The 17,346-nt window shown below is 40.3% G+C and overlaps 1 protein-coding gene across 1 annotated transcript in view; it reads right to left on the minus strand.

Moving 5' to 3' along the window:
- MRPS35 (mitochondrial ribosomal protein S35) overlaps positions 1 to 17,346 on the minus strand; it is a 53,558-nt gene that overhangs the window by 11,936 nt on the left and 24,276 nt on the right. The window contains exon 7 of the mRNA XM_030539169.1: positions 12,446 to 12,515. Within this exon, the coding sequence (XP_030395029.1) occupies positions 12,446 to 12,515 (70 nt within the window). The remainder of the gene's footprint in view (positions 1 to 12,445; positions 12,516 to 17,346) is intronic.

The raw sequence follows: 17,346 nt of genomic DNA on the forward strand, positions 1-17,346 counted from the left end.
GCATACTAAACAAGTCAACTAATTTTTCCAGTTCACTGTTCCTTCTCTTTTCCAGATCATTAATTAAGAGATCCTTACAACATTACTCATTAACCTCATTTCATCTTGAAAATTGATTTTTTATTTCTACTTTGTTTCCTCTCCGTTTCCAACCCACAATATAAGTTTAAATCTCAATGATTATTCCTACGTAAATGAGAAAGATCGGTTTATGTCTCCTTTAACCACTTGATGGCAGCAAACTACCATTCTTTTGACACTAAAAAAAAAAATTCTTCGTGCTATTATACTTGCATCCATCCAAAATTAATACAAGGACCATTACATGCCTATTATAATTACTGCTTTGTATACCACTATCAACAGTAAGACAGAGACACTTCATTAAAGTTCTCACAATGCTGCCCTTTTTGTTTGGCAACGTAGACCATGTCCACCACAGGCTCTCTCCTGGGGACAATCTGCAAAGCCAAGACACAAGGAACAGAGTCTAGACCATCCAAACTGGTAACAGAACAAGACTATAGTAAACTATCTCCCCACCAACCCAAACATTACAGCGTCAAATAGAGAGTACAGTAGAACAAAGCATAGGGTCATTCAGGCATTGGTTAGAAAACTACAGTTCATATGAACAGCAAACTGGCTATTCAGACAGCTACTACATGGTGTGTAAAAAGTAATAATGTACAAGTGTTAACTTAATTACCGATTAAGATGAAAGCTGCAAAATATAAAATGTTAAGCATTACTATACATTTTCAAAATATTGTAATCAACATTCTAAAGTTTGTATGTTGGAAATTGTCACCAAAATGTCATCACTTTTGGTGACAAAACATGAGAGCCTGCTTTCCTGAAACTCCTGTGCATAGGCTTATATGGCAGAAAGTTTGCTATGGAAAGGTAAAGTGTAGCGCATCTACCTTTAAATCTCACCACAATGTATGACCATCAGCATAACAGCAATATCAAAGCTAACCAATTAAGATAACCTCAGATTTTCCAAGGTCATTGATGTAACAAAGAAGTTCACTGTTTGGGACTACTGTCTCCTGGTTTTTGTTTGTTCTGTGAGCAGCACTGCAGAGCCCGTCAAGGCTGTTTGTGGGGGGATCTTACTTGTGATTTTCAAATGTCATCAAGTTTTATTTTTTAAATGCACACTTAGCTTTCAGTTTCCTGGCTAACATCTAGGCCTTTGAGACAAGCAGTTGTCATCTGAAGAGGGATTGTACAGAAAAAAAACAACCAAAAAACAACTCACTGAGACTCCAATGTTGTCTCAATGTCTCCATATCAAATTGGATAATTTTTTTTTGTCAGGATTGCAAACAACCTGGAACCTAAAAGTTAATATGGGCATCTGCCTTCTTATGCATCTTCATTAGCACTAGAGAGGCTGTAGACAAATTAACTTCTGTATTAGAGCTATGCAACCCACTAGCCAGCCTACAATTTGCACAGGTGTGACCAAGGACATAATATAATTTATAGAGAATTACTGGTGAAGCTGCATGAGGGGAAAAAAAAAATCCAACTTAGTTTCAAGATTGCAGGTTTAGTATGCCGGGCTGGCAGTCTGATTTGTGAATTGAGAAAGTTTGACATAGTGGATGTCACACTCCTCTATGTTGTATGCAGTGTAGATGTAACCATGTTGGTCCCAAGTCCTGTGATCTGAAGAAGAGTTCTGTGTGGTATGAAAGCTTGCATCTCTCACCATCACAAGTTGGTCCAATCAAAGATTACCTCACTTACCTTGTCTTTCAAACATCCTCTGTGACAGACAATCACTTATTGGGTATAACCATATTAAGTAATGCTACAAATATGAACTTACTGCACCTTAATTAAAAAAATATAAAAATTGCACAGTGACATGATCTAGTGAAGTTTGCTCTGCTCCTTCCTTGTGTGGTTATTTCCCTCCCCCCCCCAGTTCTGTCCCCAACACCATACTGCCTTGCAAATTAAACCCACTGAAGTGCTGCCAATATTTTAAACAGGTTCCCACCGAAATTTTTTTACTTAGCCTGTGATTAGAGGATGGATGAAGGATTAGAGGATTTATTACTTTGTTTTCCCATTTAAACAAATGGATTAAAAAAAAAATGTAACCAAGGAAGGAAGGAAGCAACACAACTGGAAAATGAACATAAATGAAATATGATAGATTTCTCTTTAATAAAGTATAAGCATTTCCATCAAATGTATAGATTTGGGAGGGATAGCTCAGTGGTTTGAGCATTGGCTTGCTAAACCCAGAGTTGAGAGTTTGCCCTTACGGATCTGGGGCAAAAATCAGCACTTGGTCCTGCTAGTGAAGGCAAGGGCTGGACTTGATGACCTTTTGAGTGCCCTTCCAGTTCTAGGAGATAGATATATCTCCAATTATTATTATTTATTGTTATTAAGAGAGTAAGAAGTGTTTAACTTCAGTAATTTGAAAAGGGGTGGGGATGATATTTTTCAATAGGATAATTTTCACAAGTACCGAAGGGATTTAGGAGCTTAAATCCCATAGACTTTCAATGAGATAGAATTATGTACATAGGACCCTCTTTTGAAAAATGTACCCAAAGACTTTAGGGAGTCCAGGCATATCTTCCTCCAAGGGTTTCACGCTGCCCCTGACAAATATCTAACATGTGGGGCAATCAGGTATATACCAAAGAGAACCAAAGCCCCTCTGATAAAGAAGTCTTCTTATGCCATGGATGCGTTAGCATTATACTGTGTTGGAATGAATGCCAGACACAGGGAAATCATCCTAGTTCTCACTTTAAAATGGTTGTGGAAACTTAAATTTCACACTTTGCCACATTTACCCCATACTTACAGATTCTCCAAGGGAAACATACATTTTGGTAAACTTGGGACCCTATCCTGGAGAAAGTACTGAGTGTCCTCAACTTCCATAAGAGTTTGCATGATCAAACTATTTCTGGGATCAGCATGTGGGAAGTCACTTTCAACTATGCCTGCGTAGTGGCTTCAAGTAAAACCATAAAATGTGTTAGAAGTGTTTCTACACCTTCTTTGGGTGACCTCACCCATTCATATGGCTCCAACTACCCACCTTTACACCAGTGACTCACAAATCTACTTCTTCCACTCCTGACTTGTTTCCATGTGTATAATTCCTCATCTCAGCCTGTCTCTCCAGCCCCTCTTTCTAAATATTTCATTGACAAAAACTTAACACGGCAGAATTAATTCCTGATCTCTCCTCTCAAGGTCTCCTCTTCACCCCATTCTTAGTCACTGTTGAAACCACAACAATCATCTTGTCATTCATTCAGGCTCATAATTTAGGTGGTAGTCAGACTTCTTCCTCTCTCTTGCCCCTCACATCCTTCCATAGTTTCTTCCTCCACAGTATTTCCAAAATCTGACCTTTGCACTCTCTCCAGTATTAAAAGACTACCTACCTATTGCTTTATTTCTCATCTGGAGTACTGCAGCCTCAAATTGCCTATCTACTGTCAATTCAAAAAAGTACCTACTAAGATCATTTTCCTTTCACATTATTTTGACCACATCAATAACACTCTGAATTTCTCCACTGGCCTCACTGCATCAAGCAGAGTATTCTTGTGCTCACTCTTCAAGCACTTCCCAATTCTGACTCTTCCTGTCTGTTCATCTCAATAGATCAACCCCACTCCACTCCATTCATGCTGGTCTCATCTGAGTATTTATCAGCTGCTCCCACAATTTACTCCATGCCTTCAATGCTGCCTGTTATACACAGAACACACACACACTGAATTAATCCACACAAACATTCCTATCTCCAAAGATTGACACCAAACCAGTCAATCAGGGATAGCTGATATTTGTTTCTAATTAGACAAAAATGAGCCCTGTAAACAGACACACAAAGAAACTTCATATTAAACAACATCTTATCTATGCAACTGTTACTTTATTGGTTACTCCTGCCCTCTCCTTTCCTTCCCATTTAGTTTGTCACTGACTTGTTGCACATATAGACTGAGCACACCAGAGCAGCAACTGTCACTGGTTATTTTTACAGTATCCAGCACAATGGAGACCCAGTTCTGATTGGACCCTTCAAGTGCTACTGCAATATTGATATCTATAAAATCAGAGTTCCACTACTAGAGAACCTGGTCCTTGGACTGAAGCCTTAGTTAGAAAGGAAGAAATGCTCCTCGAGACCAAACTTGGACCTGGAAGGCAATCTTTGGGGAAAAAAGTACATGAGTTTTCTGCAAAGAGTGATCCACAGGGGATTTTTTCCAAAAACCAACCAACCCAGAATTAACTATGTATGTGTTACTTGGGAACAAAGTTATATCAGCACTTTACTACTCCTGCATCACTTCATACAGATCAATAGCATGCAATTTACCAAGCATTGGACAATCCACATAGAAATTGGCAATTCCCAACTCTGAGAAAAGGTTTAATTAGGAGATACTATAGTGAGACCTCATATTAATATGTAATTATTTTGACAAATTACTTCCTAACACTAGTACATATGCTGTGGTGCGTCAAACAATTAAAGCCAAGTTACACTTAAAACATAACTACGCTTTCTGACCTATGTACAGCCCTTGGTTTTCATATCCTGTTTGTTCCCATATGTGCTAATTTGCAAGTTTCAGTACTTCACAACAGTTCTTCCAGTCATTAGTACAAATTAGAGAGGATCGACAGTAACTAAAACAGCAAGTACTGCACTGGGTCTTTAGGTCTCGCATCACAACTTGCAACAAAAGCAGTAATAGTCAACACGGAAAGGAAAGACTAGCCTCATTTTCTTATTGCATTCCACCAAGCACACTCATGAAAGCATGCAATGTGGCACCACTCTGTTGGCAAGGTGACCAAATCTCGAGATTACTTTTGTCTAATGTTACTGTCTATACTTAAGACTAATCCCCCCCAATATTTAAAGTTCACACAGATTAAAACAGATCACAGCTTGTTTGCTTACGGTTAACAAAATGCATCAAAACTATCTTTCAGCAGGTCTATTAAAAGGGATTACCACTGATCATGGAAAAAAATCAAATATGTCACAGCAGACCATCAATTTTTCATGGAAATCAAAGACAATTACAACGGATTGATGAATTCATCAAATATTAACATGGAAGTTGAAAGGTAATAAAAGGGTAAGAGACTTGTGCATATTCAATACACAGCAAGCACTCACATGGCAATATCGTATGGCCTGGAATTCTATCACTAAGTAATGCTAGAGCAAAGGACAGATGTGTTGTTTGCCTGGAATTCAAAAAAAGGAACAGTGTTTAGCCTTTGTTGTCACTGTTCTACTACTGGAAACTTTGATCTGTCATCCCAGTTCAAGATTTGTTTTACTAGTACGGAGAAAATACCTATGTTGGCAGCATACCACTGAAAAGTAAAAGCTTATGAAACTTATTCTTTAAAATATAAATTCATAAACCAAATTTAATAGCATGTTGTCTATAATTACATCATACACATCCTTCAAGGCAGTGTCTGATCAAATGAAAATCCCTGACTGAATGTGTTATTACATATTTAAGTAACTATAATGACTGAAGGCAGAAATTAGACTTTTAAAGAATGTTGATTATGGGGACTTAAATACTACTAGAAAGTCAAGTAAAAATAATATTATGAAGGGAAACTAAGGGTCTTCCCATGCAAAGGCAAGACTAAAAATACAATCCAATTTAACTCCACTCTGACTAAGGGCAGGTCTTCGCTATCTGCCGGATTGGTGGGTAGAGATCGATCTATCGGGGATTGATTTATTGTGTCTCGTCTAGACATGGATAAAATAGATCCCTGAACACGCTCCCCGTCGACTCCAGAACTCCAGCACGTGAGAGGCGGAAGCAGAGTTGACGGGGGAATGGCAGCAGTTGACTCGCCGCCGTCCTCACGGCCAGGTAAGTCAAACTAAGATACGCCGACTTCTGCTACACTATTTGCATAGCTGAAGTTGCGTATCTTAGGTTGACCCCCTCCTCCCCCCGCAGTGTAGACCAGGTCTAAGTACTGCAAGGTTCACAGAGAAGTATATAAAAGCTGGGTAACAAATGCAGTGACACCAAGGCACAACTAAGATGATTGAGAGAGAGTGGGAAGGAAGTACCCAACTTATTTTCAGCTTAATATAATTAGTCAGATGGTTAATGTTAACTGAATGTACAATTTTTTTTATCAATATTTTGAGAACTTCCAGTCTGCTACATTTTACAGACTCTGAAAAAATACTATAATTGTAAACACACCTGCTCAAATACTGTGTGAAAACATGATTGCTGAACAAATGCCAAATGTAGTGGCAGCGGCGGCTAAATGTCATATTTGTCAGTTACTTCCCTGAAACAAATAGAAGCTATCCAAAATGCAAGTATTGGTTTTCAACATGCCTTTTTATGAAAGGTATGTTATCTATAGATTCATAGATTCTAGGGTCAGAAGGGACCCATGTGATCATCTAGTCAGACCTATGCCTGAGTTATTGAAGTCTTCAAATTGTGGTCTGAAGACCTTAAGCTGCAGAGAATCCACCAGCAAGTGAACCATGCCCCACGCTGCAGGGGAAGGCAAAAAACCTCCAGGGCCTCTGCCAATCTGCCCTGGAGGAAAATTCCTTCCCGACGCCAAATATGGCGATCAGCTAAACCCTGAGCATGTGGGCAAGACTCACCAGCCAGCACTCAGAAAAGAATTCTCTGCAGTAACTCAGATCCCATCCCATCACCAACCACTGGGCATACTTATCTGGCGATAATCAAAGATCAATTGCCAAAATTAGGCTCTCCCATCATATCATCCCTTCCATAAAACTTATCAAGCTTAATCTTGAAGCCAGATGTCTTTTGCCCCCACTACTCCCCTTGGAAGGCTGTTCCAGAACTTCACTCCTCTAATAGTTAGAAACCTTCGTCTAATTTCAAGTCTAAACTTCCTAGTGTCCAGTTTATACCCATTCGTTCTTGTATCTACATCGGTACTAATCTTAAATAATTCCTCTCCCTCCCTAATATTAATCCCTCTGATATATTTATAAAGAGCAAGCATATCACCCCTCAGCCTTCTTTTGGCTAGGCTAAACAAGCCAAGCTCTTTGAGTCTCCTTTCATATGACAGGTTTTCCATTCCTCAGATCATCCTAGTAGCCCATCTCTGAACCTGTTCCAGTTTGAATTCATCCTTCTTAAACATGGGAGACCAGAACTGCATACAGTATTCCAGGTGGGGTCTCACCAGCGCCTTATATAACGGTACTAACACCTCCTTATCTTTGCTGGAAATACCTTGCCTAATGCATCCTAAAACCGCATTAGCTTCTTTAACGGCCACATCACATTGGCGGCTCATAGTCATCCTGTGATCTACCAATACCCCAAGGTCCTTCTTCTCCTCTGTTGCTTCCAACTGATGCGTCCCCAATCTATATCTAAAGTTCTTATTATTAATCCCTAAGTGCATGACCTTGTACTTTTCACTATTAAATTCCATCCTATTACTATTAGTCCAGTTTACAAGGTCGTCCAGATCTTCCTGTATGATATCCCGGTCCTTCTCCGTGTTAGCAATACCCCCCATCTTTGTGTCATCCGCAAACTTTATTAGCACATTCCCGCTTTTTGTGCCAAGGTCGGTAATAAAAAGGTTAAATAAGATTGGTTCCAGAACTGATCCTTGAGGAACTCCACTAGTAACCTCCTTCCAGCCTGACAGTTCACCCTTCAGTACGACCCGTTGTAGTCTCCCCTTTAACCAGTTCCTTATCCACCTTTCAATTCTCATATTGATCCCCATCTTTTCCAATTTGACTAATAATTCCGCATGTGGAACCGTGTCAAATGCCTTACTGAAATCTAGGTAAATTAGGTCTACCGCATTTTCTTTATCTAAATAGTCTGTCACCTTCTCAAAAAAGGAGATCAGGTTGGTTTGGCACGATCTACCTTTAGTAAAACCATGTTGTACTTTGTCCCAATTACCATTGACCTCAATGTCCTTAACTACTTTCTCCTTCAAAATTTTTTCCAAGACCTTACATACTACAGATGTCAAACTAACAGGCCTATAGTTACTCGGATCACTCTTTCTCCCCTTCTTAAAGATAGGAACTACGTTAGCAATTCTCCAGTCCTACGGTACAACCCCTGAGTTTACTGATTCATTAAAAATTCTCGCTAACGGGCTTGCAATTTCATGTGCCAGTTTCTTTAATATTCTCGGATGAAGATTGTCTGGGCCCTCCGATTTTGTCCCATTAAGCTGTTCAAGGATGGCTTCTACCTCAGATGTGGTAATATCCACCTCCATATCCTCATTCCCGTTTGTCATCCTTCCATTATCCCTAAGCTCCCCATTAGCCTTATTAAAGACTGAGGCAAAGTACTTATTTAGATATTGGGCCATGCCTAGGTTATCCTTAACCTCCTTTCCATCCTCAGTGTGTAGCGGTCCCACTTCTTCTTTCTTTGTTTTCTTCTTATTTATATGGCTATAGAACCTTTTACTATTGGTTTTAATTCCCTTTGCAAGGTTCAACTCTACTTGGCTTTTAGCCATTCTCACTTTATCCCTACATGTTCTGACCTCACTAAGATAGCTTTCCTTGCTAATCCCACCCTTCTTCCACTCCTTGTAGGCTTTCTGCTTTTTCTTCATCACCTCTCTGAGATGCTTGCTCATCCATCTTGGTCTACAACTCCTGCCTATGGTTTTTTTCCCCTTTCTTGGGATGCAGGCTTCCGATAGTTTCTGCAGCTGCGACTTAAAGTAATTCCACGCCTCCTCCGCATTTAGATCCACAAGTTCTTCAGTCCAATCCACTTCCCTAACTAATTTCCTTAATTCTTTAAAGTTAGCCCTTTTGAAATCAAAAACCCTAGTCCCAGATCTATTTTTGTTTATCCATCCATCTAGTTTGAACTGAATTAGCTCATGATCACTCGAACCAAGGTTGTCCCCTACAACCATTTCTTCTATGAGGTCCTCACTGCTCACCAAAACCAAATCTAAAATGGCATCCCCTCTTGTCGGTTCTTCCAACTACTTGGTGAAGGAATCCATCAGCTATCACATCCAGAAAAATCTGATCCCGACTATTCTTGCTAGCACTCGTACTCCAGTCTATATCTGGAAAGTTAAAGTCTCCCATGATCACACATTTCCCATTAGTGTTTACTTCCTTAAAAACATTAAAGAGGTCTCTATCCATATCCAAATCAGATCCCGGCGGTCTGTAGCACACCCCAAGCACTATCTCAGGGGAGGCTCTAGGTAGCTTTCTTTCCCAGTGTGATTTTTGCCCAGACAGACTCTGTCTTGTCCATTCCATCACTTCTTATTTCTTTACAGTTAACCACCTCATTGATGTACAATGCTACTCCACCACCTTTGCCTTTATTTCTGTCTTTCCTAAACAGCACATAGCCTTCAATACCTGTACTCCAGTCATGACTACTATTCCACCACGTTTCTGTTATCCCTATAATATCTGGTTTTACTTCCTGCACCAGTAGCTCTAGTTCCTCCATTTTGTTCCCTAGGCTCCTCGCATTAGTGTACAGACATCTTAATTTTTCCGTTCGGCTTCACTCACATTCTGTACCCTGTTAGGCACAGACATTCTACCACCACCATTACCTGTTAGTCTGTTATCTACACTACCCTTCCTCCTTATGCCAATTCTTCTGTCCATGGCTGTATCCCCTCTTACTTTGTTTACTTCCCTCTCAAGGTTAAATTCCGGCATGGAGATCTCCCGAACATCTCCCAACCATCTTCCCCAAATTTCTAGTTTAAAGCACTCTTAATCAGGTCAGCGAGCCTCCATCCTAAAAGTCTATTTCCCTCCTTGCTCAGGTGAAGTCCATCCCGAGAGAACTGTCTTCTGTCCGTAAATGCTTCCCAATGGCCGTACATCCCAAAGCCCTCCTTATAGCAGCACTGCCTGAGCCATCTGTTGACCGCCATAATCTTGTCACACCTGTGTCGCCCTTCTCTAGGAACCGGCAGAATCCCACTGAAGATCACCTGAGCCTCGATTTCCTTAAGCGTCTTCCCCAGTCTGGCATAGTCTCCCTTGATACATTCCAGAGAGTATCTAGCTGTATCATTCGTTCCCACATGAAGGACAATCAACGGATTCTTCCCCGCTCCCGCTAGTATCCTTTTCAGCCTCAGGTCCACATCCTGTATCTTAGCACCCGGCATACAGCACATCCTTCTGTTCTCCCAATCAGCTCTAGTCACAGGCCTGTCTATTCTTCTCAGTAAGGAGTCTCCAATCACGTAGACCTGCCTTTTCCTGGTGACAGTGCGCTTCTCCGGTCTATCTCCCGCACTCATCGGCTGCAAGTCCTCTCGATTCCTATTCCCCCTTGCAATCCTCCTGGGGCTCATATTTGGTGTTGCCTCCATTGACTCCTCCCCTCCTCTTGCAGGACTATCAGCTCTTCTCTTTTTCCTTCCCCTCTCTCCTTCAGCGACCACCTGCTGTGCCCCTTCTTCATTTTCCAACTCTGAAAACCTGTTCCTGAGTTCTATTTCTCCTTCACTGGCCTCTCTTTTCCTCTGCCTGGTTCTCTTAGTCACATGCTTCCACCGTCCACTTTCTTCCCCCAGCAGTCTCTCCTCTGAATTCTTTGGTCCTGCTTCCATCTGCACATCTGAGCTTATCCCTTCAGCCCCCTCGTGTCTGTGCTCCATCGTCTGCTCAAACCCCCTTCTGAACTCAACCAGAGTTTGCACCTGCATCTCCAGTCCTCGGATCTTCTCTTCCATCAGCTCTATCAGGCGGCACTTCATGCAGACAAAGCTCTTTTCAGGCGTCCCCTCCAGGATCATGTACATGCCGCAGCTTCCACATCCAGTCATCCTCACTGTGTCTTTCACTGCTGCCTCTGTATCAGTCATGGGCTTCCCGCCTGCCGCCTGGTAGTCAACACAACACAAGCCCCCAGCAGGCACCAGACCACCACCCTAGCCCTTGACTTGCTTGTCGGTTCCTCTGTCTTAGTCTCCCCTGCAACCTCCCTCTGGAAACTCCCACTGAAACTCCCCTGTTTACAGCTCTGTTTGCTGGCTCCTGTGTCGCTGCCTGCCTGGCTGGCTCCTTATATAGGACCCCTAATCAGGGCTCCGCTGCTCTCCCAGCACACTGCCCGTAGCAGCCTCCACACACACACACACATACACACACACCACAATACAATCCACAAACTACACACTACACAATACAATCCACAAACTACAAACTACAAAAACCTGCTCCTCCAACAGAACTCCCCTGTTTACAGCTCTGTTTGCTGGCTCCTGTGCTGCTGCAGCTGTCTGTCAATAGGAATGACTAGAAGTCATGGGAGAAATGGATATACTAAGTATTAACGAGCCAGTTGAGGGATACATTTTGATAGAGAAAAGAGTATGGATTGAAAAGTTGTTTTATGTCCACTTGATGACCTATATGAAAGTTATTTATTCTAATTCCTAATGTACAAGTATTCTTGTAACATATCACAACTGATGCTCCTACGGACAGCCTCAGCAATTGGGCAGTGGGGTGGGTGGGGCCAACCAAAAAAGAGAGACCCTGAACTGGAATAAATGCAAAAATTATTGTCCCTCTACTCACCATAGGAGAATATTTCACTCACCACAAGGTCACTACTTTTGTAAAACTTACTAGGCACAGACCCGTTTTTAATTAAGTTGTACACATTAAAAGCAATGTGTTTTGAATATAAAATATTCCCCAAAAGGGAAAAAAGCATATTTTAAGACAAGTGTAAGATTCAAATAATCTGTGACATCTTTAAAATAACTTCATTCGTTGCTTAAAAACAAATTTGATTTTATCATTTGAATATTTAACTAATTAACTTGTAGTTTTTAAACACAAGTCTGTCAAATTATTTTGTTTCCTGCTTCTCTGTATTTTGCTTTGGGTTAAGATAATCAGGTATTATAAAACCACATTTTTAAAAAAACAAACAAACATTTTAAACTGATTTCTTATCTAATTTTCAGTGTGTGCATTTAACAGCCAGTTGAAATCTTTTGGAAAGCTGTTTAATTTCCATTTAGCTTTTTAATACTGCATCAAGATGAATGCAATCAAAATTATTCCTAATTCCTGTCAGAAGAAAGGAATTTATTTTTAAGACCTCCTGTGGGGTGATATTTATTGTGGGCATATGAAGTCAAGTAAACAATAAAATAGTGGCATCCTGGAAAGGTATTAGAAGTGCTTTCTGTCGTTCACGTTGGACAGAGCAGGGCTGTTATGCTTTTTGTAAATCTTCCAAGCATGCTGGAGCTGCAGAATGATTCCACCCACCGCACAAGTCAGGATTTTTAACTAAATGTGGTCCTAGGTGAAGCATTATCTTTTCTGAATTAAAAGCACTGTTTATTTTGTTAGATATGTTCATTTGCTTACCCACGATTCATGGTACAAAACTGTGAGGAGGTAGATTCCATAGTCATAGTTCTGTCTCCTTAATGGACACCTGAAATTTAAAAACAAAGGGTGCATTTTGACATAGTCGCTATTCTGTTTTTGGAAATTAAGAATACATAGCTAAGATTTTTGTTTGTTTGTTTAATCTGTGTCCCCAGACTCTGGGAAGATTTTGTATCATTTCAGTTCCTAGTCAAATGCCCATTGTACATTTCTGAATTAAATTTGATTTATACAGATTTTCAGGCTTTTAGCGTGATGTCAAGGAAATAGTTCCCTCAGTGACTGATCTGCATCTGCTCAGTGGGAGAAAATTATGACAAACTAGAACCGATGGGGCACATATTCAGCAACCATTCAAGTCTCTGCACACTCTTGGCCAGAGCCAGTCTTCAATGAAATTCTGCTTTCAACAAGCACAGTTAAGTGTAGACAGCATGAGATTCTGGTACTGAGAAAAATATATTGTTCAGTTAGCGAGTGAAGAAAAAACTAATAAAATTTTGGCGTCTAATGTAAGAAAACTTAGATCAACTTAATACCAAAGTTAGAGAAAGACGCTCCCAAGTGTAAGTAGCCAGAAAGGGAAGGATACTGCACAGACCATGGTGTGCATTTTTTTGCCTCAGGCCAACTGCTTTAGGTATGCATCAGGCACAAACAGGTTGTGGATCTCAGAACACAAGTAATGCACCTTGAATCCAGAGATGCTGATCTGAAGGTCCAGAGGGAGACTGAATTACTTCCAGAAATAACATAAGGACACTAAGACAGGCTGTCACAATCCTTTAATTGAGGAAGCTGGTGTTGAACACACTGTATTAAGTGATTTCCTGGGCTTAGGTAGGGCCAGTACAGCACCTCTTCTGCTCCAAGCTCTCAGGTAGTCCTACAGCAAAGTAGGCAGTGCAGCAGCCAGTGACACTTTCCTTGTCCCTCCATAAGGCAGGAGGTGGTGTCAGCAGGGGAGGTAGTACCCCTCCTACTCTATTTTTCCAGTGTTGGACCTAACTATACCTGGAAGTTACTGCCAACCTCTATAAAAGTTTGAATGGAAAGGGAAATACAAATGGTATCCATAAAAATATTAATTCCCAAGCCTAAAAATGTAAAATGTACTAATAAGTTTATACTACCAGCCTCTGGATCAGGAAAGATATTGCATGTGCAATATTGAGAGAGATCCTAGAGACAACTAAAATTTAATAAACTAGTAATAATGCTTGTTTCAAGTACCCACTTACAGAAAGTGTACCAGTGTCATACCAGGACAAGGTTTAGAGAAGCTATTTCTCAATGTCTTCATATAACTGCTTTTTTGGAAAAGCTATGTCTATGGCATACAAGAGGAGTAGCTATGCCAGATTTAGTCCGAAGTTAAACACAGGAGCAAAGTAATTACAGACAACGCACTAAGTAACAGTGAGAGTAGATTTAAAATAGGAGGCTACCTGAAAAGACCCTACATTAAAAAAGTGAGGAAGTTAAAATTCTTTCACTCAGCAAGGGAATTACTTAAGTATTCCCTATAAGAATCACAGAAGGTATGCATGGGGGGGGGGATGCCCCCCTAAGTCCCCTAAAAAAAGCAAGAAAGAAAAAAAATCAGACTACAATTAAATGGCAAAGGACAAGAGAGTATTTGAGCCAAACAGGTATCCTTCAAAAACTGAAATCCAGCTAAAGTGAAGCCAATAAAAAGGAACCAGCTATGGCAGGAAAAAATGTAAGATGGGCAAGAGGGAATTTTGGAAGAAAATAACTAAAGGAAAAAAAAGAGCCAAGAAGTTTAAGTATTAGAAACAGGATGCCTACAAGAGAATTGTGGGGATACCAGGGAGCAAGGGGGCTAACTGATGACAAAGGGATTTCAGAGAAATGAACATTTCTTCATTACCAAGGACATTGTGGTCAACTTGTTCTTTTCAGGTAACAAAGATGAGGCTTTGTCAGAGACTAAGTGTGGAGTATGTCTTCACAGTTAATGCAGGTCATCGGCAACTGGATCTGGGCACCTGGTAGCCTTGCCTGGGTATAAGGCTCCCTACAGTGAAAGTCCTACTTGCATTACTGTGTTTTCTGTTTCTGCAGTCACCCACGATTCTGTGTGCTAAGCCAACCAAGGATTCTTTCTCTGTCAACTGCAGAAGAACTTGTCTGTTCTTTGGGGGAATTGTGGGACACACACCAAGGACTGTCAGCACTCGACTGACTACCCGTATCCTCATTTCAAAACAGACAGGTGACAATGATCTGCATTAAACTGGAGCTTGGGCTCTAACCTTTACCCACAACGGGTTAAGCTAGCCTGGGCTTGAAGTACCTGCAAAGCCAGGCCACAGGTTTTTAAACCAGGGCAGGATTTCTTCTGTCAGGATGGTTGTGGAACACAATCTGTTCTTTTTGTGCATCTGGAGTGATGGCTGCTAATTTTTGCTGCTTTTAATTTCCAGTAACCTTGTAGAGCAGACAGAATTAAGACTGAGGGTGTTGGTTTCTATTCCTTCTGTATTAACAGAACAGTTCATCAAGTTAAAGCAGCAAGACCTGTGCAAATTCATTACAAGCCAGAGGGTTACACAGATATAATTGACTCAGATGTCCCACAGAAACTTATTATTGGTGATGTGCAACATAGAGACAACTCCTTTTGACTTACAGAACCAGATACTTGGACAGCCAAAGCATGAAAAACTTCATAATCACAGCATGTTAGCAATGGTCACAAAGGTAAAGTCTACAATCTACAGTTTAAATTAGCTTAAATTGGATTTAAACACTTGCCAAGCAATGTCCCTACTCTGCAACACTGAATTTAACTTCTCACTATTTACAGAGTGAATATTTCTTCAAAGGACATAAACCTTGTTTACATCATTACTTTCATAATAGCTGCAGAAGCCTTCAATCCCTCTATTTGTGCCCAGGGCTTGCTTTTAGTTTAGTGTAATTAAAAAATATCCAGCCTCCAAATGGGAGTTGGGCCAAACCACTCTGTCACCAAGTGAAGCCTGCCTCTATCACCAGCTTTGAGAACATAAAAAATCTTGCTTCACAGGATCTTTAACTGGGGATTTTTGCAGTAACAGTTTGACTCTTAGTTATTTCTTAAAAATAAGATTGAGCACAAAGAGAACCGCACTGAAGGCAAAACTAAGCATCAGGAAAGCAACCTAAACTTTTAAAAAAGCAATAATAAACAAATGTAAGTCTTGTGATATACCAACATAACAGATTTCTCTCCCTCCTCAAGAACATAATCAGCACTGAGTATTGTTTTCCATTCCTGCACCTGGAGGTTCTTTACAGCCCCCTGGTGGAAGACGTTTTCATAAAAACAAATAACCTTGATTGAAGCATTTCTATCAACTGACTACAAATACTAAAACTTAAAAGGACATAATAGTTACACAAAATAACCTAGAAAGCATGAGCCAAAGAATTTACTAACAACAGTACTGAGAATGAAATGGGAAATAAAATTAGGAATCACTGTTGTCACCACATAGAAATATTTGGACAACAACTCAAAATGTTTGGACAAAGTCTGAGATATATACATAAACCAGTTACTGAAATAGTGTATCCAACTAGTGTTCCAAACGAAATACACAAAATGCAGGTGTTCATGATTAATTCCAAAGTTATCATAATTTGCTTCATATTTCTGAACACAGCTAAGTTGTACTTTTATTTTCAATTAACTTGAGACTGACAAAGAAGGGCTTTGAAATTCAGTTTAATTACAGGTTGTAGCAGAAAGGCTCAAGAAATATTAAAAGCTTTTTTATTCCTCAAGCAAAAGTAAATACTTGTGCTATGTACTTTGCTGAGGCCATGACATTTGTCTGAAGTTTTTCTGAACACCGCAAGCCATTTGGAAAGGATATTTAATGAGTTTTTAACTTGAAGCTGCCAGATTATTGGAAAAATAAATTACTTCTGCAGGTGAAATGAGATGCATCATTATTTACTATTATTTACAATTCTGATAAGAACTTCCCAAAGGCTAGTATCTAAAATTCATAACTGATAACCATGATTAGAGAATTTAGTGTCAGCATCCAAGTTAGTAAGCTGTTGATGATACATTGAAACGCTATGTATGTTATAACTGAATACTGAACAAGTTGCATCATTCTTAATCAGCAAAAAAGACAGTTACTTATCTGTACTGTAACTGTTCTTCAAGATGTGGGTGCAGTCATGTATTCCATTCACTTGTGCACACGGCCCAGTGCACCAAAGTCAGAGAACACTGTGTAGCAGTACCCGCACAGGTGGTGCTCATAACCACTGGCCTTTTAGGCCTCCCCCAAGCTATTTAAAGGGCAACTCAACCCTGACCTCTCAGTTCTCCTTCATACCAAACATCAATAATTGATACTTCAGTGGAGAGGGGATGAAGGGTAGGTTGTGAAATAAACATCTGCATCCACATCTTGACAAATAATGTGACAGGACAGGTAAATAACCATCTTTTCTTCAAGTGATTGCAGACACGCACTCTAATCAGGTCACTCAAAAGCAGTATCAAGCGGAGAAGGGGCTTGGAGTCTACTTTAAAGAGCAATTGCAAGAATGCCTTCCTAAAACTCAAATCTGATTTGGACACAGATGTGATAGCATAATGTTTGGTAGAAGTAGGTATGGAAGACCAAGTAGCAATCCTGCAACTTTAATAAAGAAACACAATCTTGGCCAAGCTGGTGTGATGAGAATCCATCTGATGATCCATCTTTATCTCAGGAATGATTGGGATCAGGGGAAAGCATACAATCAGGACTGATCCACTATTTAGATTAAATGAATCACTCAGGGAACACTGACTGATACCTGCTCAGGACCTGCACTGGTTGTTGTCCATTGCAAACAGATGC

This window comes from Gopherus evgoodei, chromosome 1, assembly GCF_007399415.2.
Source record: "Gopherus evgoodei ecotype Sinaloan lineage chromosome 1, rGopEvg1_v1.p, whole genome shotgun sequence".
NCBI classification, from domain to species: Eukaryota; Metazoa; Chordata; order Testudines; family Testudinidae; genus Gopherus; species Gopherus evgoodei.